At 40.6% G+C, this 26,575-nt stretch overlaps 2 protein-coding genes across 2 annotated transcripts; both read left to right on the top strand.

Moving 5' to 3' along the window:
• Nucleotides 1-1,866: 1,866 nt before the first annotated feature.
• On the top strand, nucleotides 1,867-14,816 carry LOC115023632 (adenylate cyclase type 4). Its single transcript, XM_029454803.1, has 26 exons — nucleotides 1,867-2,092; nucleotides 3,415-4,560; nucleotides 5,622-5,819; nucleotides 5,906-6,067; nucleotides 6,526-6,675; nucleotides 7,121-7,275; nucleotides 7,432-7,543; nucleotides 7,628-7,755; nucleotides 7,904-8,062; nucleotides 8,184-8,343; nucleotides 8,423-8,599; nucleotides 8,846-8,877; nucleotides 9,126-9,179; nucleotides 9,289-9,352; nucleotides 9,485-9,582; nucleotides 9,693-9,777; nucleotides 10,337-10,474; nucleotides 10,608-10,685; nucleotides 11,205-11,386; nucleotides 11,931-12,015; nucleotides 12,111-12,269; nucleotides 12,406-12,552; nucleotides 12,642-12,746; nucleotides 12,879-12,993; nucleotides 13,168-13,292; nucleotides 13,480-14,816. The coding sequence occupies exons 2-26, from the start codon at nucleotides 3,685-3,687 to the stop codon at nucleotides 13,612-13,614; spliced, it is 3,879 nt and encodes a 1,292-aa protein (XP_029310663.1). The 5' UTR covers nucleotides 1,867-2,092; nucleotides 3,415-3,684; the 3' UTR covers nucleotides 13,615-14,816.
• A 170-nt stretch (nucleotides 14,817-14,986) lies between these two features.
• cyld3 (cylindromatosis (turban tumor syndrome) 3) lies at nucleotides 14,987-26,359 on the top strand. Its single transcript, XM_029454813.1, has 17 exons — nucleotides 14,987-15,077; nucleotides 15,333-15,558; nucleotides 17,827-17,944; nucleotides 18,155-18,312; nucleotides 18,707-19,195; nucleotides 19,556-19,661; nucleotides 20,037-20,497; nucleotides 20,698-20,863; nucleotides 21,025-21,166; nucleotides 21,325-21,447; nucleotides 21,828-21,919; nucleotides 22,031-22,094; nucleotides 22,441-22,645; nucleotides 22,737-22,845; nucleotides 22,975-23,093; nucleotides 24,898-25,105; nucleotides 25,190-26,359. Exons 2-17 carry the CDS (start codon nucleotides 15,388-15,390, stop codon nucleotides 25,372-25,374), a joined length of 2,916 nt encoding a protein of 971 aa, XP_029310673.1. The 5' UTR covers nucleotides 14,987-15,077; nucleotides 15,333-15,387; the 3' UTR covers nucleotides 25,375-26,359.
• Nucleotides 26,360-26,575: the final 216 nt, after the last annotated feature.

Raw genomic sequence — 26,575 nt, 5'->3', positions numbered from 1 at the left:
GGGGCAAATGTTACATACAGACTTAGTTGTTACTGTAAATGTGGAAAGCCATTTATTTAATCAGATTATGAATCCCTTGACCAAAACATGAAGCATTAATATACTGATGTTCCACTAGAGGGCGCACTTCACCACCATTTAGATAAAGTGTAATTAATGTAAGTATGCAGTTATAGTTCAAACTACAAATGTTTTGTTTTTGATGAAGACTTTCTGTTTCTGCCCTCATGTTCAAAGTTCACGTGCAGAAAACGACACTACGGTATACTTTTCATGCTTTTTTTCCCCCGCCTCCTCGTGCAATTTTTAGACAAAATAATAATTATTGTTACACAATACATATTCTTTTGTTTACAAATGTATATAAGCCTTTTGTTGTCTTCACAGAGGAGGATTAATAGATGAATAGACACGTACAAACAGGTTAGGTGAGTTGTGAACAATGGTGAAAATAGCACATAGCGCTTCTATTTTGGGAACATCCTGAGAAAGTCTTTTGCGGGCTGCTCGGTGGACTTGCCCAGTAACTTCTGATTCATCTCTGCAGGAGTTTTAAAATAAAGTGAAATACATACTGTGAGTGGGTAGTGGCTATATGTCTGCTATGTCTTTGTAACGCCAGTTTAAAACATTTGCATACCGTACAATAATATGGAAGTACAAGCAGCCCCGGGGCACAGGCATGCAAACTGAGTGTATAAGTACAAGTCGAGTACAAGAGAAAGTAAAGGTGTGACCTTTGTGGTGCATTCCTGAGTATTTTCTGTTCGTTAAAAGGCACCATGTTGTTCTCTTTGTTTGTTTAACCACATATTTTCCTGGTATTCTGTTTCTTGGGTTGCATCCATGTTCTTAGTGGTGGAAGAAGTACTCAGATCTTATACTTAAGTAAAAATAGCAATACTACAGTGTAAAAATCCTACATTCAGCTCAAAGTACAAACATACAAGCATATAAATATACTTAGAGTACCAAAAGTAAATGTACTTATTATGCAGAATGGCCCATTTCAGAATAATATACTATATTCTACTATTGAATTATAATTATTGATGCTTTATAGTATGGATCACTTCGATGTTGCAGCTAGGTGGAGCTCATTTTAATTACTTCACATACTGATGATCAATAAAGTATTTTCTTAACCTATCATGATTTGTTTTGCTGATCATATTTTGTATTATTAATCTGAATCTGCAAAATCAAATAAATGTAGTGGAGTAAAAGTATAAAGTAGCAGAGTATAAAATACTCAAAGTGCCTCACAGTTGTACTTAAGTACAGTACTTGAGTAAATGTACTATACATGGCTTTTATCTGGCACTAAAACCTGCAGCTGCACCATCTTCACTATAGTATAAGTGTGTGTGTATTTGCAGATGTTGTAAAATTGGCAATATAGGGACATATTACTACACCAATAAACATGTTTGATTTGGGAAAAAAAGAAGACGGAGCGGCACACAGAGGAGAGATAAATAAAGAGAAGAGAAGGTTGTTTCTCTATTTTAATATGTAGTAATATAAAGAGTGTTTCCCACTTTAAGTTTGTTGTTTTCACCACATATTACTACTTTATTATGTATGTATTATTTACCTAATTCATGCATGTGTGTACAAAGTACAATAGTACTTCAGTACTTGAGTAAAATGTACTTGTGCTTTGATAACTTGTTGTTTTTTTTAAAGACAAAACACCTGCAGTGTGACCTTTAACCTGTCCTTCCTCTCCATCTCTCTCCTCTGTTTACCTCATCCTATTTGAATAGGACTCGACCAGAGCGCTCGTGCGCACGCCTCCGCATTCACCTGCCTCGCGCTCCAACCTCTCACACACACTCGCTCGTGCGCAGAACCAGAAGCGTACTTTCTAACATCTGTTTATTTGTCTTTGACAAGAAAAGAAGATTTTAACCGGATATTTTCGATTTTATTTTAAGTCAAACGTTGTTTTTAAGAGCTTTTGAAGCTAAGCGATAAAATACGCAGAGGAAAATTAACCTTATCGTGTGTGTGTGTGTTGTGTGTGTGTGTGACGTTAAGTTAAAGGAAGACAGCGACGAGAGACACGTTAACATTAATAAACAATGTGGTAAGAATATTATTTATCTTTACATTAACTGCATTTAAATTAATGTGCTTCAATCCTTATGTTATTATGTAAACCTGGTGTCTTTATGTCCTTTCCTATCAACGTGAAGTAAGTTATTGAACAATCTGTACTTCAATCTGTAGTTTTTATATATATATAATATATATAATATATATATGAGAGACGCCATGAATTTAAGGTTAACGTTAGCTAACTAACTTGATTCAAGTTACTTCTATGAAGATAAAGCTAGTTAGGTTTTAAAGAAAGCTTTGTTAACATTGCTGTTCCCTTATATCATAATAACATCTTCAAATTCAGCAATTCATCGTTGGGTCTGTCTTTGTGAGTTGTGTGGTTGGACAGATGCTCTTGGTCCACTTTGACCTAATTAATCAGACTTTATTTACCCTAAATTGGACTTTTAGCATGAAAAATAAATGTGAATCACTGAACTGGATCGAAACCACGCTTATGGATGAATTAATCTTTATCTTTAAATTGGTAAAGTTGCATCCCAATTTAACGTACAATAAGAAATGTGTATTTTTATGGTAAAAGTGGCTGAAAATCTAATTAAATGTGTCTATCTTCTTACCTGGGAAAGCTCTAAAAACGGACGTCTGTTTGGAAAACCCCTCTTTAATTTTTCTTTTGCGAAGTGCTTTACAGACAAGCAGAACAGAGTAGTGAAACCAGCAGACAGGGAAACACACACCAGAGGAACAACACAAATGTACTCTCATTTCCAAGCAGAGCCACAGTTTAAAGACTCACAGTACCTCTTTTTGTAAAGGTTTATGAAAGAAACCAGATCGGGCACAGTATAAGGTTGTTGTGCTACACTGGGGCTGGTCCATCAAGATGAACGGATGAATCAGATACTGTTTAATCCTTCTATGTTATACCTGTAGCAGATTAAAGAGAGATTTTTTAATCCTGGAATTGATGGTGATTGAAGTAGAGTTGGTATGACGAAGGCAGTCTGTACAGTCAAATGACAGGGAAGAAGAAGCACTCAGTGTAGGTGGTGGTTACTGGAAACAAATGTTTTAATGTGCACTGGGTGCGTCGCTGACATCTCATTCCTGCACACACCTGAGCTGTGTGTGCGTGAGTGTGTTGTGTGCGTAAGTGTTTGTTGCAGGGGAAGAGCTCGCAGCTCGACTAACAAGTTTGTATGCGTAATGGGGAAGTGATTAGAAGAACTCTGTCATTGAAATGTCATTAAAACAATGCGCAGCTAGTGACACAGACACAAGCATCTTTGTTTTCTATGTGCTGACTGTGTTTTAACCTCTTGGTTTTCTTTTATTTGGCAGCAAGATTCCATCCAGTATGCATCAGCACTCGTCAAAGGAGATTATGCTTTGGTTCAAGATTCCTTACCAGCAATCTTTGGGACCTTAAGGGATCTATGTAACCTCAGAAGTTCTCCCTGCTGCACAGGCATACACACCTGACAAGTAAAAGACAAAGTAAACACTATCCTTGTGTGTATTTATCATGTAGACAAGCGGACAGAGAGACAGACAGCCAAAAAAAGCAAAGTGACAAGCGGGTGGACGGCGAGGTCCCTCACACAGGTCACGATGCCAGACGAGTCGCAGAACTTTCAGGAAAAGGGGAGGCCTGGAGAAGAAGCACCGCAGGTGTCTTTAGAGCCGGACATTATTGTAATCTCCAGTGATGGAGAGGGAAAAATCACTGGAGGCAAAATCCTGGAGCTTGACGACTTCAGTAAAACAAAATCAACACAAAGCGGTTACATTAACACTCGGCAGCGAGGAAATGACGTAGAGCTTGGTGTGGCTAAAACAGTGCAGGCTGCTGAACCTCTCAATTCTTTGTTGAAGGGAACAGGTGTGACCCCGCAGGCTACAGATCATGTTGCTCTGGTCAGCTCATCTGATAGGCTACAAACTGACAACAGTAACTCATTGCAAACAAAAGGCTTCAGTGACACTGACTACAGCAGCACACAATCCAACCCTGCCTACACTGGTTTCTGCACTGACCTTGGTGAAGAGATATCTGAGCTCGATGGACGCTCCTTTGAAGAGATGAAACATATCTCTCGTGTCAATTTATCTGAACCCAGTTTAGACACTTCTAACAAAAACACTAAACATAGTCCGGACGATGATCGAGGCGAGTCCAAAACAGACTTTGTGGGTAAATCAAGCGCCAGTTCACCCACATCCTCTGACGCTACATTCAATGTCGGCCAAACAAGGGACAGCATCGATGTCAGGTGGGACGAAGAAGACGGAGGCGAGGACAAAGGCGATGACAGGCTAAGCACCCGGTCCAGGCAGAGTGTGAAACAGGGGATGTGTTGCTGCTTCCAGGCGTTCCACAGGGCTTTTCTACAGTGCGTGGAGGAGACTCCGGCCATGCTGACTGGACTGGTGCTGTCTTTGGCTTTCTGCGTGGCCCTCATCGTCCTTATTTCCACTACAGGAAGGGTGAGACATGGAGAGAGTGTGTGTGTTTGTGTGCCTGTCTTTGACAAATACATATAGGTTTTGTACACTTGAAGAAAGTTTTAGAGTCAAGTTCAAGGAAATAAAGGATTAAACCTGTTTTTCCAAAACACCACATCGTTGTGCTACAATTAAGAGCACACAAGGAAACAGTATGTACAGTATGTAGGTCAGATACGTGTCAACCTGCAATGAAAAACACATTTTAACACACTTTTCAACACAGAATATATACTAATGGAACTTTAGAGTCTGCATTATAAGACAACAATACCCCAAAGTTGTAGCAAAACAAAATGTGATGAGTTTAAAAATATAAAATGTTAATTACTAGCAGTGCTGTAGATAACTTAAACAGCATGAAAGCATTAGGCTTGACTTGAGATGCTTCAGAGTTGCATATTTGAATAATATCGCAACGTTTGTTTTGTTTAAGATGAACAGCCAATCGCACAAGAGAACTTTATCCTTTATTTGTAGAATTACAGCCAGTATAATCTGTTTAAATGTGTGTATTATTCGGCACTTTATTCCATATTTGATGGATTTCATGTATCATATAGGCCGCTGCGTTGGAAAACATTTTTAACATCAGCAGTTTTAATTCCCTGGGGAAATAAAAATGCCTTTACTTCACATGGCAGCAGCAGATTAAAAAGCATCGCACCAGCTGTTTAAAGCTCAGCCTGGCTTTCATGTCTGATGAATAAAGGCATTTTTATTTTAGTCCCTAGTGTAGAGCGGACAGGTGCTTTCTTTTTAGATATATTAAACAGCTGAGTCAAAATAGGACAACACAAGGTAGCATGCATGAAGTGCTCCTAATGACATTTGTTTTTAACACTGCTTGCCACACAGCATCTATGCTAAATGCTAAGTGGTAAAGAATGAATTGAATTTAGGACAAATGTACAGGCGCAAATAGACATTGTTGTAAAACAAACACCTAAATGTGTTTTTTGGGATGTTTTCTCAACATGAAGCGGATGTGTTTGCGTGTAGTGTCTCACCTTAACGTGCGATTCTCGCCCGTCTCTGCACAGCAAATCGTGGTCGATGTAGCTGCTCTGTCGGTGTTATGTGTGGTTCTCTGTCTGAGTGCCATCCTGCTCGTCTGCCTGCCCTGGCTGGCCACGGTGAGGCGCTGTGCAGGAGCCCTGGCCCTCTTCGTCTGGGGGACGCTGTACGTCACTGCCATAGTCTTCATCTTCACTGGAGGACCCGTCACTACGTGGGAACAGGTGACAAGGAAGCAAAAACAGAAAGTTGTTTTTTTACTTTCTACGTCTTTGCATCTTTCTTCACATGTTTTCCTCTTCCTCCTCAGGTGGCGTTTTTCCTCTTCCTCTCACTGAGTGTGTACACAGTGCTGCCTCTCTCTATGGCCTGGGCCCTCATGGTTGGGATTGGGACCAGCATTTCACACATCATAATCATCAGCGTCTACGTCCCTGTCCAAAGCCCAAACACACCGGACCTGGCTGTGCAGGTAGATATAAATATGCATACATGCAGAAGGTTACACAAATAATGTATGTTATATAAATATATACAATAAAATGTACAAATATATATATATAATCACGGCTAAGGTCAATCCTGATGCATAGTTAGTATTGGTTGAAAAAGAAATACATGTACATGAGTGCAAATGTAAATGAAGACAAATAATTGCAAATGACCTGCCGATATAAAGACATGAACAGCTTTTGCATATGCCAGAAAATAGCGTCCAAATTCAAATATGACCTGGAACATCTCGATGCATAATACTGTTTTGTGGGAAAATGCAAATGATCTGCGTCACTATTTATTAACGTCGATGTCCTTATAGCAGGAAGTTGACTTATTATAATGGTGGTCAGCTACTTATGTGCTGACTGTACAACAGGAACCATTCATAAAGTATCAATAATATCCTTCCCTCTCCTCTGACTTCCCTCGCAGCTGGTGGCGAATGCGTTGCTGTTTGTGTGTGTGAACTGCATCGGGATTTTCCATCTGTGGATGACTGAGCAGGATCTCAGGAAATCCAATCAGAAGAGAGAAGAGTTCAGCGCCATACGCTCCCGGAAGGAAATCAGGAAATATCAGCAGGTTAAAAAAACAAAACACTGTGCTTCAAACTTTTACAATAATCACAATAACATACAGTAAGAAAGCAACATGTGCTGAATTTAAAATCGTTATGCGTAATCGCTTTCATTAAAGGGCTCTTTACCTCGACAGCCTGGGCTCAGCTACTGTCGGCTTTTCTGGCTATTAGGTCAATAGATTAATCATTCACTTGTCTGAAGCCCAGCAGCAATAGAATAGGTAAACCCGTATGGACACTATTCACAGCAAGTGAACAAATAAATGAAACGTGGTCCACTGAGTAAACACGGCATCGCTTCAAAGAGGCTTTGGATGGCTGCCTGTTTCTTCTTCAGCATCTGTGAACAGATTGTAAGACAGAGATCCGATGACCCCAGTGTACACGGTCTCAAAACTCATAACCGTCCGTCCGTCTCCCCCGTCCTCTCTGTGTCCTCGGCAACAGGAGCAGCTCCTCCTGTCGGTGTTGCCGCGGTACATCGCCATGGAGCTGAAGACGGAGGTGATAAACAGGCTTTTCAAGCCCGAGAGTGACAAGAAGAACAAATCCAACTCCCACAACTTCCACAGCCTCTACGTACGGAAGCACAGAGACGTCAGGTGATGATCTTACTGTTACATTGTTACGGTGATGTTGAGAACGCTGATTCATCGCTGTCTCTCTCCTTCCTCCTTCCCAGGAACTGTTGTGGTAACAGGATTATTTACTGTCATATAAGCCAAAGTCGTATAACATTTGTGTCTGTGGCTGTGTAGCATCCTGTATGCCGACATTGTGGGCTTCACAAAGCTGGCGAGCAGCTGCACCCCAGAGGAGCTAGTCGCTGTGCTCAACAAGCTCTTTGGAAGATTTGATGACATCGCCAAGGTGAAAACATTTCATAGATTTCTTCACAAAGAACAGTTTTGTGTCTGTTATGAACTAGCTAATTCTGTTTCTTTATATCTGCAGAAGAATGGATGTCTGCGCATTAAGATTCTGGGCGACTGTTACTATTGTGTATCTGGTCTACCTGACCCCATTCCCACCCACGCCGGGAACTGTGTTAAGATGGGGCTGGACATGTGCAGTGCCATCAGGTCAGTTCTCTGAACATATCTTTATGGGTAGGTGCACGCTGGCCTGCTTTGAGTCGTTTATTACATTATAGTTTGTTACAGTAATATACGTTAATTACAAAACGTTTGCAGACACTGTGATTTTACTCAAACTTCTGTTTCCCTGTAGCAACCTGCGAGAGGCGACCGGGGTTGAGATCAGTATGCGGGTCGGTGTCCACACTGGCAACGTGCTCTGTGGTGTGATTGGCTTGCAGAAGTGGCAGTACGACGTGTGGTCACATGACGTTACGTTAGCCAACCACATGGAGTCTGGAGGTCTTCCTGGGTGAGAAAATCTTTAAATCTGCTCAGAGATAATAATGAAACATGTAGTTGGTGTAGATGATAAAGATGCTTCTACTCTCGTATCTCATAAGATATATCATTTATACTATTATTCCTAATAGGCGAGTCCACATCTCAGAGGAGACGATGCAGCACTTGAACGGCGCGTATGAGGTGGAGATTGGGGACGGGGGGAGTCGGGATCCTCTTCTTAAAGGAAGAACAACCTACCTGGTGATTGACCCCCGCAAGCTGGACAGCATTTCTAGGAGACCTAAATCGGTAGGTGCACATGTCTGTGTGGTCACTTCTTGTGTCTCATTCGAGAGGAGGGAAAATAAACTCTCCATCTTAATTTCAGGCAAACCTTCTTGCATCAGGAGAGAACAGGCAGCGGGCGTCGATGCGGATGTCTCAGTACCTGCAGTCCTGGCGGAATATCCACCCCTTCGCAGACCTAAGCAACCCTGAAGCCACGCCCACCAACAAGCCTGTCATCCCCACCAATGTCGCCATGAACCAATCACAGCAGTCTGCAGTACGTATTTGTGCTCCTCCTGTTTCTCCCACATATTGATCTGTGCTTGGAAGTAAAAATACATATATGTAGACACAGACGCAGAACTGAATCATAGTTACGTAGACATGCTCTTTCCAGGAACACATGATCTTCATAATAGTCGTCTGATCCTTTGTTTGTCTCTCATGATTACAACATCTGTATTGTACAGTATTTGAAAGAGGTTGTGTTGACTGTGTGACTGTGTGTGTGTGTTTGCTTCAGGAAAGACAACCTTGGCAGAACAACCCCAGCTGGTAAGTTCCCTGATAAATAACAAGCACCTGAAGATACACCAGTATCATTAACTTCAGTAGAATTAGAATTAAGCACGCAACGCTTTGCATGGATGCATTTCCTCTTTCACAGCATTATTTATGATTTTATTTTGAGGTTCTGGAGGAAAAGAGTGTTTTTCTACCTCCTAAAAGACACTAGTTGAATCTGGAATGCAGTATATTGTTTTGGTTGAAGCTGGTTCAATTGTTTTCTTGCTTTGTCACAGTTTGGTTGTGGATAATGGAGTAAGGGGTTCACTGGACACGCTGGACAATGCAGGGTAAGTTCATCAAAAGTGTTCAGTTGGTAGTAAATCATAAGAAATATGTTGGGAGGAAAAATACAAGATTTGACAAAGATTTTAATCTTTTTAATCATTTTTAATTAAGGAGGAGATTAAAGAAGCTCAACTGTTTGACTCTGCTGTTCAACGATCTGAGCCTGGAGAAAAAGGTAGCTCCCTTCTCTGGTCTAACTTAGGAAGAAGTAAACTGTGCGTGTGCGTGAAAGAGCAGAAACAAACAGGCTGTACAGTATGTTTGTGTTTCTATGCATTTGTCTAATACATATCTGTTTGCGTTCCAGTTCCGCCTTTCCGAGGTTAAGGGTTTACACCATTGCATAAGCTGCATAGCGTTCATCTTCGTTACCCTCTTCGCCGTCCAGATGCTTGTTTCTAATAAGTGAGTAATACTTGTGTGTGATTATGTTCTCGTTTAAATGGAATCTCTTGCTCACCAGTTCAGGTACACGCACCTTCATTTGCTCCGTTTTTTGTTTTCGCCCCTCCCAGTAACTTCCAGATGGCAGTATCGTACGGTGCAACCTTCCCCGTGCTCGTGCTGCTGCTGTCCATCGCCTTCACTGGATACCTGGAGGTAAATGAATAGTTACTGTGGTATGATTGTGATACCACTGAGAGGTTTTAGTATTTAGGATGAGGTGGCAGGGTTCCCATTGATCCTTAAAATCCTATTTTCTAACAAGGGTTAGGGTTAGGGTTAGGGTTAGGGTTAGGGTTAGGGTTAGGGTTAGCAGAACCAACAACTCTCATTATGTCTGCTAGCTAGCGACGAGATTGGATAGTGCAAATTCAGTTAAATTAGCCTAAAAAAGCCTTAAATTGGCATTTAAAAAGCCTTAAATCTAACTTGTCTTTAACTGTAGGAACCCTGGGGGAAGAAACTACATTCTTCCACTAAGGAATAATTAAATCGAAGATGTGAACAATAGATTTTTAGGTTGTTACTCAAGAACAACTTACTTGTTGCTGGTGCTTTTGTATTTTTAGGCACATTAACTACAGACTTATTTTCTATAGTGTCCTGCAGCTCTTTAGTGTCGGATCTTCCTGGTTATCATTTATTTCACTCCCGTTTAGCAGCATTTCATATCAGCGTTTCTGTCTCAAATGTTTGAATCCATGTTTGTTTTCAGAAGTGGCGTACCAAGATGCCGACGGGTGTTCAGTGGATATCGGGGCTGTCCCGTGGCGTCTCCACCAGGGCGGCCCTGCGACTGTTCGTGGTCACTCTCTGCGTGCTCATCACCCTGCTCATGGCCTTCCTCAACTTTGTGAGTTCCCCCTCTTCCTCCCAGTTACCATGTCGCCATTCCTCTTTCCTTTTCTATGTCCTATCATTTATAGATGCGTTGTTCTGTCACTCAACTGTGTCTTTGTTGTTCTCCTGCTGTTTTTGTCTCTCAGATTTTCCTCCCAGGAGGCAACTGCACGTTGATTACCGACAAGAGGGAGCTGGAGGGTCTGAAGCTCTACACTGGGCCTGTAAGTTCCTCCAAATGAACATTTACCCATGTTGTTTATCCATGTTTTATCTTTATTATATGTTTTATAAATCCTCTGTTACTATTTTCATACTTTTTCTGATAATTCACGCCGACACTTTCCTTTTATTTTTAATTATTTCGTATTTTATTTGTATCTACCAAATATTTGTTTGTCTCTTATACATTTTTCCTTTTTTAAAACATTTTAATTATAACTAATTAATATTGATAAGTCAATACTTCTCTCCATATTTAGCTTTACATACTATACTTCCACACATTTTCAATCATTCGTTTAAATTAAATAAAGATAACACTTTGCTTTTTTTTATTGCATATTTTACTTGTTCATTTAATTTCATATTTTACAAGCAAAAGACGGAAGAAGCGAAACAAAAGATGCATGAAACGTTGCCATCACGTGTCTGTAGTTGGCCTGAGAGCGTCAGTACAAGCTTTGAACATCACATCTAACTCATAGCACACATTCTTCGTCGCCCTCTCTTCAAACATGCAGTATTACCTGTACTGCTGCTTGCTTGCCATGCTGGGAGTGATCGTGTTCGTCCGGACGTGCTTGTCTGTGAAGGCGCTGCTGCTCACGCTGGCTGTGGTTGTTTACCTGGCCCTCTTCCTCCACGTCTACGCCCCGAAGTCCGATTGCCTCATCAGGCTGCTGTACTACAACACCACCACCAAGTGAGTGACACAGCAAATGGAAATCACATTTAAACACCAGCGTGGATTTCCCTCTTCACTCACTCTTTTCTTTGTTCACACACCCTCTTTGTCAACATCCCAAATCAGAGCTTTATTTGCGCAACAAATCAACATCACCAAAAATCAGAGCGACTCTGCTGGTGAATAATTATACAAGATGCACAAAAGCGTCACTGTAATGTGACTGTGATGTGAAAAGGGTGCAGGGCATGAATGTTTATAAGAGCGCAAGCCTGCTAGCTGTCCACTCTTCCACATTCATTCGCCACTATCTATAGTCATCACACTGTCCGCCTTGCTCGAATTAAATGTCCTGCCTTTTGTCTGCTCCTTAGAGTCCAGATTGTGAATCCTCGTCTGGAGTTTCAGATCACCATCATTTATTCAAGAGCTTTCTATAGCTAGAGGCTGAGAGACACAAGACTCCCTTCATTATGTAATAGAAGGGGGGAAGTGACCGTAGTTAAGTATACAAGGTCACGTGACAGTGTGGCTCTAAATATGTGAATGTGTTCTTCCACAGGCCTGGGGTGCTGAAAGACCCTCAGATCATGTCCGGGGTTTGGCTGGTCATCTTTTACATTGTATGCCTCATACTGGCCAGACAGGTATATATACCTTTTCTGTCATTTTATTTAATTAGGGAAATTAATCTATATGCAAATTCGTTCATACGTATTTGTGCTCTTTCGTTCTCTGTCAGGACGAGTTGGGCTGCCGTGTGGACTTCCTGTTGGACCACTGCTTCAAGACGGAGCGAGAGGAGATGGAGACCATGGAGAACGTCAACAAGCAGCTCCTTCAGAACGTCCTGCCGCTCCACGTTGCCTCCTTCTTCATAGGCAAAACTATTCGCAACCAGGTATTCATTACCCATTTAGTTTAGGACATTCATGTACGACAAAGAGCTGAACAGGTTTGACTCTGTTGACTTCTGGCTGTACAGAATGAATGTCATGTTGGGATTAACTGCTTTTACTTTTGTAACTGTGTTTCAGGACCTGTACAGTCAGTCGTACGACTGTGTGTGTGTGATGTTCGCCTCGGTGCCCCAGTTCAAAGAGTTTTACAGCGAGAGCAGTGCCAACAGGGACGGTCTGGAGTGTTTGCGCTTCCTCAACGAGATCATATCAGACTTTGATGATGTATGAGGAAGAAGATATGATTATATACCGACAGTGTCACGTCGAGACCGTGTCTCTGACGACATACTCTTTTCCTTTCTCTCGTGCAGCTTCTCTCGAAGCCCAAATTCTGTTCAGTGGAGAAGATTAAAACAATCGGCAGTACGTACATGGCCGCTGCGGGGCTGAGACACGCGCCTCAACGGGATGAGAAGGTTTGCTTAGTTTGTTCAACTCCACGTACAAATATCTTGAATAACCTTTATTCAAGACAGTCCTTGCACTGTCAATCGAAGGGAACTTAGAGTTGTGCCCTCTCTTAACGTGATCTCTGGCTCCCCCTACAGAAAGTCGATATGTCCTACAGCCATGTGCGCTCCATGGTGGAGTTTGCCCTCGCTCTGATGAGCAAACTGGAGTTTATCAACACACACTCTTTTAACAGCTTCAAACTCAGGATCGGTGAGTCTCTTTTAGATTGAAACGGACACATTCATACACTAGATCCATTTGATGCTGACTCAACGTGTCCAGCTAGGTTTTCTTTCTCATTCTTAGTAAAGAGTCTAAATATCCCTGAATGGATAGAAAAACAATAAAGAAAGAAGTAATAAAGGAACATTTGTTTACTTGCAGGAATAAACCACGGTCCAGTGATTGCAGGAGTGATTGGAGCTCATAAACCTCAGTATGACATCTGGGGGAACTCTGTTAACGTGGCCAGCAGGATGGATAGCACAGGAGTGTTGGACAAGATACAGGTCAGAAGTCCAAATAAGAAGGGAGAGGTGGCTTATATGAATAAATTCACTGTGGGTGGATGGATCAGTGGATGCAAAGGATTAAATGCTAAATATTTATTAGCTCTTGAGGCACAAAAGTGATGGATTAATGGAAACAGAAAGCCGTCACTCATTCTCTGTGTACTGCTTTTCTTTCTGCTCCCAGGTGACAGAGGAGACGGCCCAGATGGTCGAGAGCGTCGGATACAACGTCACTCTTAGAGGCGTAGTAAACGTCAAAGGCAAAGGGGAGCTCACCACCTACTTTATTAACAAAGACCATCCATTTCCTCTGTTCTGACCGCCACAGTGGAGATGCTGAACAGACTTATCGCTCAGACCTGGGGCTCCAAACAACAGCTGCAAATGCTTGTCAGTGTTTGTTTGAATGAACCAGATGGATTCTGTCTTGCGAACTAACCTGTAATCATCGCACACATCTGCACTGACTTAAGGAGCTGCCTTTGTCTTCCGGATGAGACACTAAATAAAATCCTGACCGGTTAGATGAAGACAACTGAAAGCAGAGAGCTTTCTACTCAGGGACCATTTAATGGCACACTATGTTGTTTACTGTTATCTGTATTATCCTGTGAAACTACACTAGGTGGGTCACGTCCCCATTACACACTATACACTGTATTAGTCTGAGAACATATAATCTGAAATTATTCTTTTTATAATGGTACACTTAACATGGCTGCACACATGCACAGTGTTCCTAAACCATTCATTTATAAGGTATCCATCTTAGATGTACCACATATTACAGTTGTTTTATGAAGGGTATTATAAAGGTAGTTTATGCCTCAAATAAGCTTTTTTTGTTCCATTTAAACCATTTTATTTTAAGTTATTTACATGTTTTTCACTCCGTTGTGGTTTTACTCAGTTACAAAACATTACATTTATCTTCTAACACAGTTTTTATTCCACTTTTAAATGTTTTATGTGAGAGTAACTTGGTACAGAGCCGTCTGTGTCTTTAAATGTAGGAAACATGAAGCAGACAATTTGTGGATTTTCTTGGGAGTAATGTTTGGTTGAAGAGTCACGAGAACATTCACGGCATAGAAAAGAAGAATAAAGACAAGATTTGTACTGTATACATTGTATTATCTATGCTTTTATTGTGCTATCCTGGATAGCGTTTCCAAATAAAGTAAGGAGCCACTGGTTAATGGTATGATTGCTCTCTGCTGGAGACGGAGAGATTTACTGCAGCCATGTTGATGTAAATCATGGTTTATATATGAAACACACAATGGTGTGTTGTGCCATGAAAAGTCAGATAATGCACATTTGACATTGCACTTTTCTAATATGTTGTATTTTTTAAAGGAAGTTCTGCATTACAATCCTAATGTTGATTGAATATTACTCCTTTTCTTTGAAGTATATATTTCTGAGGGATGATGTGAAGTGTGAATGTAAGTGAGTATGTTTAGTATAGGGAAATATTTTTCTATTCTATTTATAAACTAATAAAATAATAGAAACTAATGTGTTTGTGTGTACCAGATTATTGCTTGCATAAAAATGTGTACCTTGCCTGTCAAGAACTGTGGAATTTCCCCCCGTTTCGGTAACAGCCACAGTCGCTGTGATTGGCTAAAACTCCTCCCACGCTGAACTTCTCTCGCTTGCTATTGGTTCTCACTGGTGTCAGTCAAGCTACTTCCTGCTTCACTGTGTGGTTTGTTATTGAAGCGTAGCTCCTTTAAATGTGAGAGGAAATATTGACGTCCAGAGTTGATGAAGTTGGTGAGTAGTTGATGAACGTCTACAGTATTTAAACAAAGTTAACAAGGTGGTTTGTTCGTCGACAGTTTGATAGAAATTTAGCTTTTGCTGTTTTAACGGTTTTATCTTCTTTTTGAACATGAATGAAGAAAGTTTAAATGTGAACGTTAGTTCGCTAACTGCCATTACCTGTCGCGACAGGCGGTTTAGGTGGATGCGCACTTCGGCCCTCTTGTCGTTTTGTCTTGAAAATTATGATGTTTCTTAATTTTACAGGGAAAATTATGGATTTAATTTCTTCGTGAACCGGCTACGAATAAAGACACAGAAGATGTCAGGGGCCCATGAGCAAACCAGGAAGCGTCGCCCCCCCAAACTAGTCTTGATCTCGACCGACCTTAATATCCAGGACCAGCTGGAAGGTACCATTCGGCTGCAGAGGGGGTTCATTTGCCAGGAGCAAGAATCGAGCAAGAGCAGAGGCGACTCCCCTTGGGTCAAGGTATTAACACACATTAACAATAAATTACAAGGCAGACTATCAATTTCCATGTTCACGTTTGAAAACAAATTGTATATTTTGTATGCCTTGATAAATGACAATAATTTGTATTATTCAGTTTGCATAATTCTTCCATACTTTACTAATCCATGCTTTACTACTCCAATTTCTCATTTATATCAAACCATAATAATTCAGGATTTCTTTTCTGCATTCTTATAAAGATGCATGTAGGTTATCATGAACGTGCCCATCCTGATCAAATCCAAGGATTAGCTGCCTTTCTTTGTCATATATGTACATTTAATATCTTATTTTCAGTATGTCCTGACACAATAAATTGATTTATCATTTGTAGGTTAATGGATACAAAACAATTATAATTACTTCAACTAAACATTAACTAAACTAAACTAATGTCTCTAAAGGGACATTTATCTTGCAGCCAGGTAAAACATAGAACACACACATACCCAAACATAAATACTATAAATATTTATTGTATTGTTTTTAATAATAATAATAATAAGCTTTATTTGTATAGCAACTTTCATACAAGAATTGCAGCCCAAAGTGCTTCACAGCATAAACATAGTACAAGATTAGACAGAGTATTTACAGCACAATAATCACAGTGTTGATGTAAATGAGTATGAAGTAGCATTAAAAATAGCAGAATTATAATAGTATAAAATAACATTGGAAATCATGCCTAGTTTCCCGATCTGTGCCGTACTTAACGATCCTCCTGCCGGGAAACCACATTAAACTATCAGCCATATTTTGAAAGCATGAGATCAACAATGGGCCCCTGTGGCCCTTCAACTGGTTTACTCCCTTTGCTACCCATTCCTGGTCGTCTTAAATCTATCGGTTAAAGCCAGTTTTTCTCCAATAATATTTTTTCAAACACATTTATGAGAGAAACTTCCTCTTGTTCCCGTGGTAACACGGTCTCTATTTGATCTCAGGTTTTTCAAAAATACACACTCTGAAATTTATTGAAGTTACCTTTACACATTCAATGTTAAACCAGGTATAGCAAAAATATATGAAATCATTTAAATTAGTTTAAAGCGGCACCATTAAAAGGCTAAAGTAAAGAGATATAAAATATCACCATTAAAAGGCTAAAGTAAAGAGATATAAAATATCACTATTAAAAGGCTAAAGTAAAGAGATATAAAATATCACCATTAAAAGGCTAAAGTAAAGAGATATAAAATATCACCATTAAAAGGCTAAAGTAAAGAGATATAAAATATCACTATTAAAAGGCTAAAGTAAAGAGATATAAAATATCACTATTAAAAGGCTAAAGTAAAGAGATATAAAATATCACTATTAAAAGGCTAAAGTAAAGAGATATAAAATATCACTATTAAAAGGCTAAAGTAAAGAGATATAAAATATCACTATTAAAAGGCTAAAGTAAAGAGATATAAAATATCACTATTAAAAGGCTAAAGTAAAGAGATATAAAATATCACTATTAAAAGGCTAAAGTAAAGAGATATAAAATATCACTATTAAAAGGCTAAAGTAAAGAGATATAAAATATCACTATTAAAAGGCTGTACATAATTGCTAAATGCTGCATCCCCAATTTTCTTTTGGATGTTTCTGGGAACATTTAATAAACCAGTAGTGGATGATCGTAATGTTCTTGGGGGCACATAGTTTATTAGAGAGTTGGCAGTGTAAGTTGGTGCGGTTCCGTTTAGGGCTTTGTATACAAGAAGGAGGACCTTAAAGTAAATTCTAAAAGTTACTGGAAGCCAGTGTAGAGCGGCTAACACTGGACTGATGTGGTCTCTCCTCCTGGTTCTAGTCAGCAGCCTCGCTGCAGCGTTTTGGATGAGCTGAAGTCTCTCCGTTGTTTTGTTTGGGAGGCCGGTAAAGAGTGCATTACAGTAATCAAGTCGAGTTATTTATTTTTATAGGATGATACGTGTATGCATAATGTATTTGTATGTATATTATATAATATATTATATTATATATACTGACCTGGTTGTCGGCACTCTCTTGCTGTAAACAGCTGCTTAATGTGAGACGGATCAGGCAGGTTAACACCAACAATCAGTTTTATTTTAATCACTGAGCGTATCCACCGAATGCTGTTGAGTCACCCTATTCAAATACTGGACATACTTAACACTAATCTTACTTCCTCTCAGTGTGTGTGTGTGTACCTTCACACTCGCCCCTAATTTCTTTCCTTATCCACATATTTTTCTTTCTCTCTGCCTCCTGTTTTCCTCGCAGGTGTTAGACAATGGCATCATGTTAAAAATAGAGAGGAAGTTCCTGATTGATGTCCCGACTGACCTCAGCGGCCTGTTGGAGGCTGTGTCCGATCCTGAGGCTCGCCTAAAACTTCTAAGTAATACATTTATTAGTTAGTAGCAGTAATTATTGAGGTAGTGACAATCCTAAAAGTGATTTTTGTAGTGTTTCCTACGTACTTTTTGAATTATGTGACGTTTCACTGAAGTAGAAATACACAGTACATTTTAGTTTTTGAATGGGGAACATGTGATCTTTAAAAAGGTAAGTAAATAAGTAAAGCCAGAGCACTTTTTATTGTTTCTAGGTGATCCTAGAAGGCTGCAGCATTTGGCTACTTTGCCTGTCGATTCTCCGCTGTGGGTCCAAATAGGCTATCCGGACGAGCTGGCGGAGGCAGATCTTAAATGGGTCGGGCAGCTCAACAGAGGGAGCAGCGCTGTGTTTTTTGGGGTACAGCTCAAGGTAAACTTGAATGGAGGAAATGAGTGGAAACCTTTTAGCATCCACCATACGGTTACTATTGACACTAGAGTTATAATCCCTAAGCGTTCACTCCTGGGTGATTTAACAATGCAGCTCTGATACGACGTTAGGAGTGAAAGTAAGAAGGGAAATCAACGAGAGTTCTTTTTGCCTCGTTTTCTGTGATGCTGTTGGAAGTTTGTGGTTATTTAAGATCCTGCCGCTTATACCACTTATAATAAAGATTAAAGATTCTAACTTTAATATTGCAAGAACTGGACTTAATGCCGCCACAGCATTTATTTAAATATACTTACGTAGAAAATGCATGATTTATTGGTCAGACAGTTTATCTAGCTTGTTCTGTCTTATCCCCTCTCCGTCTCCTCTGCAGGGCTCCGGAGTCGGTAAAGGAGTGAGCAACGGCTCCTTTAAGGGCCACCGGCTCTTCACCTGCCCTGAAGCCTGTGCCCTCTTCCTCCCGGTCAGCCACATCAGGCACCGCCACTGGCGCAACAATGTCGCCGACGCACAAGAGCGAGCCCGTGAGAGAGACCACCCACGCAGCAACGGGCAACATGGCAGTGACCGCCCAAACCCGCAGCAGCAGCAGCAGCACAGTCGTCACATTAGTTTCCAGCAGCATCGTCCCAGCAGCCCTCCTCAGCCGCACGCTTTGGGCATCCTCTCCCGAACGGCCGAGTCGGCGCCTCTCGCGGCTCAAAACCAAGTCCAGGTCCGAGGCCCTGCGTCGCCTCCACCGCTCCATGTGGGCCAGCGGGTGTGTTTCCCCCTGGAGGACAACGTCTATGCGGGAGAGGTGCGCTTCTGTGGTCTCCTGCCCGGCCGGTCCTCGTCAGGGACGTACGTCGGAGTCCTGCTGGTCAGTGCGAGCCTGGTTATATGAAGAGTCTGACTCCTGATTAGTTTATAATTGTAGTTATTAGTCATTAACAGCTACTTACAAAGGTTTCCACGCTCTGTTAATATGGATGTTTTTGTGTATGTAACCCTGATAATGTATCCTTATTACTTTATTCCTTATTCAGGCACTCGTATGTGTTTGTAAGGATAGCTCTCCACACATCTGTGTTTGACTGTGTGTGTGTGTGTGTGTGTGTGTGTGTGTGTGTGTGTGTGTGTGTGTGTGTGTGTGTGTGTGTGTGTGTGTGTGTGTGTGTGTGTGTGTGTGTGTGTGTGTGTGTGTGTGTGTGTGTGTGTGTGTGTGTGTGATACGTTACAGGACGCTCCTGTTGGTAACTGGGACGGACTTTATAAGGCAGAGAAGCTCTGCCACATTCCCTCTCCGCTCTATGGACTACTTCTGCCAATCAACAAGGTTTCCTCAGGTACGGTTACTGTTGCACAACAAGACGCTCGCAGTGTGTTTGGAGCTTTAGTCGACAGCCATTTATAATCAGGGAGCAGGTAAGAGTCCTCTGATGTTTACAGGGATACTTGCAGAACATATGGCTGTTTATTAACTTTTGGCCTGTTCTTAGGATCTTAGAAGTTTTCCAGGTTATTTTTAGTTAAATTTCCAGTGAGACATAACCAGCACCCACGTCATCATTCCTTTTATTATGTTGTGTTATTTATTTACTGATGAGATAATAATCTTTATATTTTTGAGGATGTAAAGGTGCTTTATGGAAACATGTGACTTTATATCTGCGTGCAAACATATCGCTCAACATCTAACTCTTGTTCCATTTTGTCCCCAGAGCCGAAATCCCACCGTCACAACCCTCCTTTCCAAATGACCAAATCCATCCTGAAGCCAGCGCCGCCCCCCGTCACTAAACCAGGCCCTGTGTCACCGTCCACCTCTGCTCCCAAAGTCGCCCTGATGCCCCCCGGCAAACAAGCAGTTAAACCTCCTCCGCTGCCGCCACCGAAACCCGTCCACAAGCTCCTGCCTCCTCTACCACATCCCAAACCCCGCAGCCCCACGTCGCCGACCGCCACCGACCAGCTGCAGCACACCAACGGCGTGCACGGCCCTCCTTCTCCGCTGAGGTCTCCGGACAACAGTGAAGCTGCAGAGGAGGACGGGGAGGCAGGACCGGACCCGGATCTGGAAGTGGGGTCGATGGTTGAAGTGAACGATCCGCCGCTTTTTGGGGTTATTCGCTGGATTGGACAGATCGGGGGGGTTTTAGAGCCGGTGGCAGGAATTGAACTGGTAGGGTGAAAGTTACGGCTTCAGTTTTAATTAAGTTCAGCAGTTTAGTTTCTTTAAGGTCCACTTTGTTTTTATATCAAAGATGGAAAAACTGTGTGTGTGTGTGTGTGTGTGTGTGTGTGTGTGTGTGTGTGTGTGTGTGTGTGTGTGTGTGTGTGTGTGTGTGTGTGTGTGTGTGTGTGTGTGTGTGTGTGTGTCAGGACCAGGAGCTGTCTGCAGGGACGGATGGCAGTTACCTCGGTGAGCGTCACTTCCGTTGCCCGCCCAACAAGGGGCTGTTTGTCAAGCTTCGCAACTGCAGACGGGACTCCAGGTTTCCCGCTCCTGAGACACCTGTCAATCAAGTGGAGCGATGCAACTCTATAGGTAGGAGGGTTGCAGTGTCTCACTAAGTTACTCTGGAGACTTTAGTGCCAGTATCTATTGACTGTTAGAGGAACTGGATCTAAAAGCACTTCCTCATGCAGCCATGATATTGGTGTGCCCCGTGAGTGCATCTGTAATACTGTCTCCTGTGTGTCTCCCAGCCTTCGCAGAGTGGGGCAGTGAGCGTGTGGAGGAGCACACTCCCCCTGTGGACGGGGACCAGGCCGCTTATTTCTACCAGGGCTGGAAGAGAGGCATCCAGGGTCACCTCAACTCCTGCTACCTGGACGCTACGCTGTTCAGGTAGAACTCTGAGGCTGTTTGCGTACTCTGTACCAGAGAGGAGAAATGTTGTGTCAACGCTAAAGAGGATGTGTGTCAAATCTTTAAACTGATATACATATTGTTGTAATGTCATCCACATCACACACACGTGTGACATCACCTGTGTGTGTGTGCAGTCTGTTCTCCTGCTGCAGTTCAGCAGACTGGGTGTTGTTTTGGCCCTCTGACCCTGAAACGGACCAAGACTCCCGTCAGGCTCAGGACCTGCTGCGCTGTGAGATAGTCAACCCCCTGCGAAGGTGTGAATGTTTTTCTACAGTGCTAATGGTATAAATACATGTGGTAGCTGGTTCTACAGCATTGCTACCAATTATACTGCTTCGATCGCTCTTTCTGTTACTGCCACTGCTCCCCCGCTTAATGTCACAACCATCACATTGACTTCGACAGTCTTTCCTACGACGCTGTATTAGGACCTAAAAATAAATAATTAAATACGAAGCTGGGATAATATTCAGAAAAACACTTTCAGAGGTTTAAAGTCGTAGACGAGAACTACTCAAAACTTTGACTTTGGTACAATGGCCCTAATACTCCGTGTGACCTCATTAATAATAAGACGACGCTGTGATTATGTTTAATATACGAAGCCCTCCTGAAGTATCTGTGTGCTTTGAAGGTATGGCTACGTGTGTGCCAGTAAGACCATGGCCCTGAGACGACTGCTGGAGGCTGCGAACAACAACATGGGCTTCACCAACCAGGAGAAAGGTGTGTCTGTGTGTGTGTGTGTCTGTGTGTGTGTGTGTGTGTGTGTGTGTGTGTGTGTGTGTTGTGTGTGTGTGTGTGTGTCACACTGAGGAATTTTGTTCTGTCCTTCAGATCCTGAAGAGTTCCTAAACAAGCTTTTCCAGCTCCTCCGAGTCGAGCCGCTCCTCAAGATCAGGTAACGACACACACACACACACACACACACACACACACACACACACACACTCTGCTTCACTTCAACTCAGTCATTTCCTGCTTTCACTGTGTTCTGACATTGACTGAACATTAGCCAGACATTTGACACAAAGTTCAATGACCTGATTAAAAATGTGAGATTTTAAAGTGAGCCCAGAGAAACTCCCCCCCCCCCCCCCCCCCCTTCAGCAGATGTACATGAAAACAGCCTTCTAGTGTTAAATCCTTCTGCACAGTGAAGGTCGGACACCAAACATCTAACAACAAGCAAAACATCTTGTACACGTTTAATTACTCACCGATTCCTTTGTTCTCCTCTCTTTCAGATCGATGAGTCAGCAGCCTCAGGAGTGTCACCTGTACCAGCTCTTCCCTCCTACACTTCCTCCCTCTCCCTCCTCACCCTTACCCCTCTCCCCAATTAACTCCCCCATCCCTCTCGCCTCGCCGTCGCCCAGTCCGATGAGGGTCGCCAGCGTCCAGACGCTGCTGGAGTCCTCCTTCCTCCTCGCCGGCCTCAAGTTTGTCGAGGTAGCAGAAACGAGTTGTTTCACTATATTTGACCTTCTTGAGTCACATGAGACACTGTCAGATCATGTGTATTTATTGATCACCTCACCAGGCTCCCTCCTGCCTCTTACTGCTCATGCCTCGGTTTGGAAAGGACTTCAAAATGTTCGACGCCATCTTGCCCACCCTCAGCCTGGACATCACAGACCTGCTGGACGACAGTAGGGACAATTCTGGGGAGGGAAATCTACAGTTTAGCTGCATTTTAGTTTATTAATTCATACATTCACTTCATTTCTTATTGTACTGTGCCCAGTTTTTACTGAAGTGTAGTGTTTTTCTCTTTCTAGCTCTGAGACAGTGCAGTATCTGTCAGGCTGTAGCTGAGTGGGAGTGTTTCCAGTGTTACGAAGACCGCGACATCACTCCCGGTCATCTCAAGCAGTACTGTCACACCTGTAACACACAGGTACCCAAAAAAACAATGATTTGCAGGTTTAAATGAATATGATATGCAACAGGACCATCCAAGCACAGACCACCAGACTTAAGAATAGTTTACTTTCCCTGGGGCACGAGCTCACTTAACTCCAGCAAGCATTAAATGACACCTCATGTGCAATATGATTTATTTTAGTGCAATAATTACATTTATTTTAGTGCAATAATTACATTTATTTTAGTGCAATAATTACATTTAATTTAGTGCAATAATTACATTTATTTTAGTGCAATAATTACATTTAATTTAGTGCAATAATTACATTTATTTTAGTGCAATAATTACATTTAATTTAGTGCAATAATTACATTTATTTTAGTGCAGCAATTACATTTAATTTAGTGCAATAATTACATTTATTTTAGTGCAATAATTACATTTATTTTAGTGCAATAATTACATTTAATTTAGTGCAATAATTACATTTATTTTAGTGCAATAATTACATTTATTTTAGTGCAAAGATTACATTTAATTTAGTGCAACAATTACATTTAATTTAGTGCAATAATTACATTTATTTTAGTGCAATAATTACATTTATTTTAGTGCAATAATTACATTTAATTTAGTACAATAATTACATTTATTTTAGTGCAATAATTACATTTAATTTAGTGCAATAATTACATTTATTTTAGTGCAAAGATTACATTTAATTTAGTGCAATAATTACATTTAATTTAGTGCAATAATTACATGTATTTTAGTGCAATAATTACATTTAATTTAGTGCAATTATTACATTTATTTTAGTGCAATAATTACATTTAATTTAGTGCAATAATTACATTTATTTTAGTGCAATAATTACATTTATTTTAGTGCAAAGATTACATTTATTTTAGTGCAAAGATTACATTTAATTTAGTGCAATTATTACATTTATTTTAGTGCAATAATTACATTTATTTTAGTGCAATAATTACATTTATTTTAGTGCAATAATTACATTTAATTTAGTGCAATAATTACATTTATTTTAGTGCAGCAATTACATTTAATTTAGTGCAATAATTACATTTATTTTAGTGCAATAATTACATTTAATTTAGTGCAATAATTACATTTAATTTAGTGCAATAATTACATTTATTTTAGTGCAATAATTACATTTATTTTAGTGCAAAGATTACATTTAATTTAGTGCAACAATTACATTTAATTTAGTGCAATAATTACATTTATTTTAGTGCAATAATTACATTTATTTTAGTGCAATAATTACATTTAATTTAGTACAATAATTACATTTATTTTAGTGCAATAATTACATTTAATTTAGTGCAATAATTACATTTATTTTAGTGCAAAGATTACATTTAATTTAGTGCAATAATTACATTTAATTTAGTGCAATAATTACATGTATTTTAGTGCAATAATTACATTTAATTTAGTGCAATTATTACATTTATTTTAGTGCAATAATTACATTTAATTTAGTGCAATTATTACATTTATTTTAGTGCAATAATTACATTTATTTTAGTGCAAAGATTACATTTATTTTAGTGCAAAGATTACATTTAATTTAGTGCAATTATTACATTTATTTTAGTGCAATAATTACATTTATTTAGTGCTTTTTTTTTGCACTGACCAGGAGAAGCGCTCCTAATTTATGTGTAATCAGTACAGTGACAATAAGTGCTTTCTATTCTATATTATAATAATATTAATATAATAATGATAAACATGTATAGGTTTAATGTGAAGCACGAGTCTCTTATGTACTTTTATATAATATATTTATATATATTTTCATCAGGTCCACAGTCACAGGAAGCGGGCGTCCCACAACCCGGTGAGCATTGCTGTCCCCGGGGGGCCGTGGAGCGGCCCTCTGCACAGCACCCGTCAGCGAATGTCTCTCTTTGCCGTGACGTGCATCGAGACCAGCCATTACGTGAGCTTCGTCAAGCACGGGCCCCTCCCCGCCGACTGGCTGTTTTTTGACAGTATGGCAGACCGAGAAGGTGAGAGACCCTCAGTTAGATTCTGGTAATAAAAATAAACACAAAAACAAACACTGTTAAAGCGCTCGCATATCTGTCACCCAGGTGGCGAGAACGGCTTCAACATCCCCCAGGTGAAGGCGTGTCCAGAGGTGGGCCGCTACCTCAGCCTGTCAGAGGAGGAGCTGAGCAGAATTGACCCCTCCTCCTTACGGGAGTCCGTCCGCCGCCTGCTCTGTGACTCCTACATGTGTCTGTACCACAGCCCAGAGCTCAGCCTGTACAAGTGACACACACACACACACACACACACACACACACACACACACACACTGATCTGAGCGTGAACAAGACACTGCACAACATACAAACATTTAGTCCTCAGGCTGAGTCTCATCTAATCCTAAAGATTAACTTTTAAGTAATGATTACTGACTTTATCCAGTAGAACATGAGATGTTTATTAACACATGTTTAAGTGCTGTTCACACTTTGCAGTAAAGCATCTTGGATGATTCTCAGTTTGTCCTAAATCTCCAGATTTTCTTTAACTGAGCTTAAATATATTGAAGTTACTTTGTATCATGTTGTTGTTGGAGATATGTCATTTCTGGCTTCTTTGATAGAAAACAGTCATAAGTTGGGAAGCGGGACACAAATCACATTTTTATTGAGCAGCAGACAGAATGTTTTTTTCTTCCACGTGTTTAAAAGAGTCTTTGAGGATTCTGGTAATATGCAGCAAGTGTTATTTAACAACTTTCTATGTTCTTTAAAGTCTAGTATATAGTGTTCAGCTGATTGGATGCTTAGCTCTGTCTGATCACACTGGACATGCATTTGAGACCTTGTTCTGAACTTCTGGTGTTCTGCAGTTTGACCATATCTGGTTGTCCTATCTGGCCTCAGAACTACATGTGACTAAAATGTGATCCGATTGGGTCTGATGAACAAACTGTAGCTTTAAGAGCTTTGCACACGTATTAACTTGATGATGAAGGAGTCTGATGAGTAGCAGTGTTGGTTTCTACTTGTGCCTTTAATAATGCTCACACTGTACATAACCACTGTGCCTGTATAACACACTTTACAATTCAATTTGCACTGCTTCATTTACATGACTTTGTGTGTGTATGTGTATATAACGGCACCTAAACGGATTGTAAAGATTGCACACAGATGTTTAATGTTTTGTATTGTTGACAGGTTGTTTAATATAATATAGTTGCAAACAATGAAGACACTGTCCTGAAAAATAAATGCTTTGATACTATTCTGGTTTGTTTATATTTCTCTTTTTTATATTGAAATGTCTTCACAAACATGCAGATATCACTCAACAAATATACAGTATAGTGCATCCAAAATCACTTATACCTTTAATATAAAATCATTTACCAAATTACGGTGAGTAGAGGTAAATGTATTGTTATTTATTAGTCTTAAAGAATCTGTAAATAAATATTTTTATATTACAGTTTAATTAGGGGA

This window comes from Cottoperca gobio, chromosome 18 (assembly GCF_900634415.1).
Source record: "Cottoperca gobio chromosome 18, fCotGob3.1, whole genome shotgun sequence".
Classification (NCBI taxonomy): Eukaryota; Metazoa; Chordata; class Actinopteri; order Perciformes; family Bovichtidae; genus Cottoperca; species Cottoperca gobio.
This window is presented reverse-complemented; position numbering and strand designations above follow the sequence as displayed.

Excerpts from the sequence above, each read along its gene's own strand:
- LOC115023632 (XM_029454803.1), top strand. The coding sequence starts at position 3,685 with ATGCCAGACGAGTCGCAGAACTTTCAGGAAAAGGGGAGGCCTGGAGAA. Across the intron at positions 5,820-5,905 it reads CCGTCACTACGTGGGAACAG|GTGGCGTTTTTCCTCTTCCT; the intron begins GTGACAAGGAAG and ends CTTCCTCCTCAG. Across the intron at positions 9,353-9,484 it reads ATCTGAGCCTGGAGAAAAAG|TTCCGCCTTTCCGAGGTTAA; the intron begins GTAGCTCCCTTC and ends TTTGCGTTCCAG.
- cyld3 (XM_029454813.1), top strand. The coding sequence starts at position 15,388 with ATGTCAGGGGCCCATGAGCAAACCAGGAAGCGTCGCCCCCCCAAACTA. Across the intron at positions 22,095-22,440 it reads GAGCCGCTCCTCAAGATCAG|ATCGATGAGTCAGCAGCCTC; the intron begins GTAACGACACAC and ends CCTCTCTTTCAG. Across the intron at positions 23,094-24,897 it reads GTCACACCTGTAACACACAG|GTCCACAGTCACAGGAAGCG; the intron begins GTACCCAAAAAA and ends TATTTTCATCAG.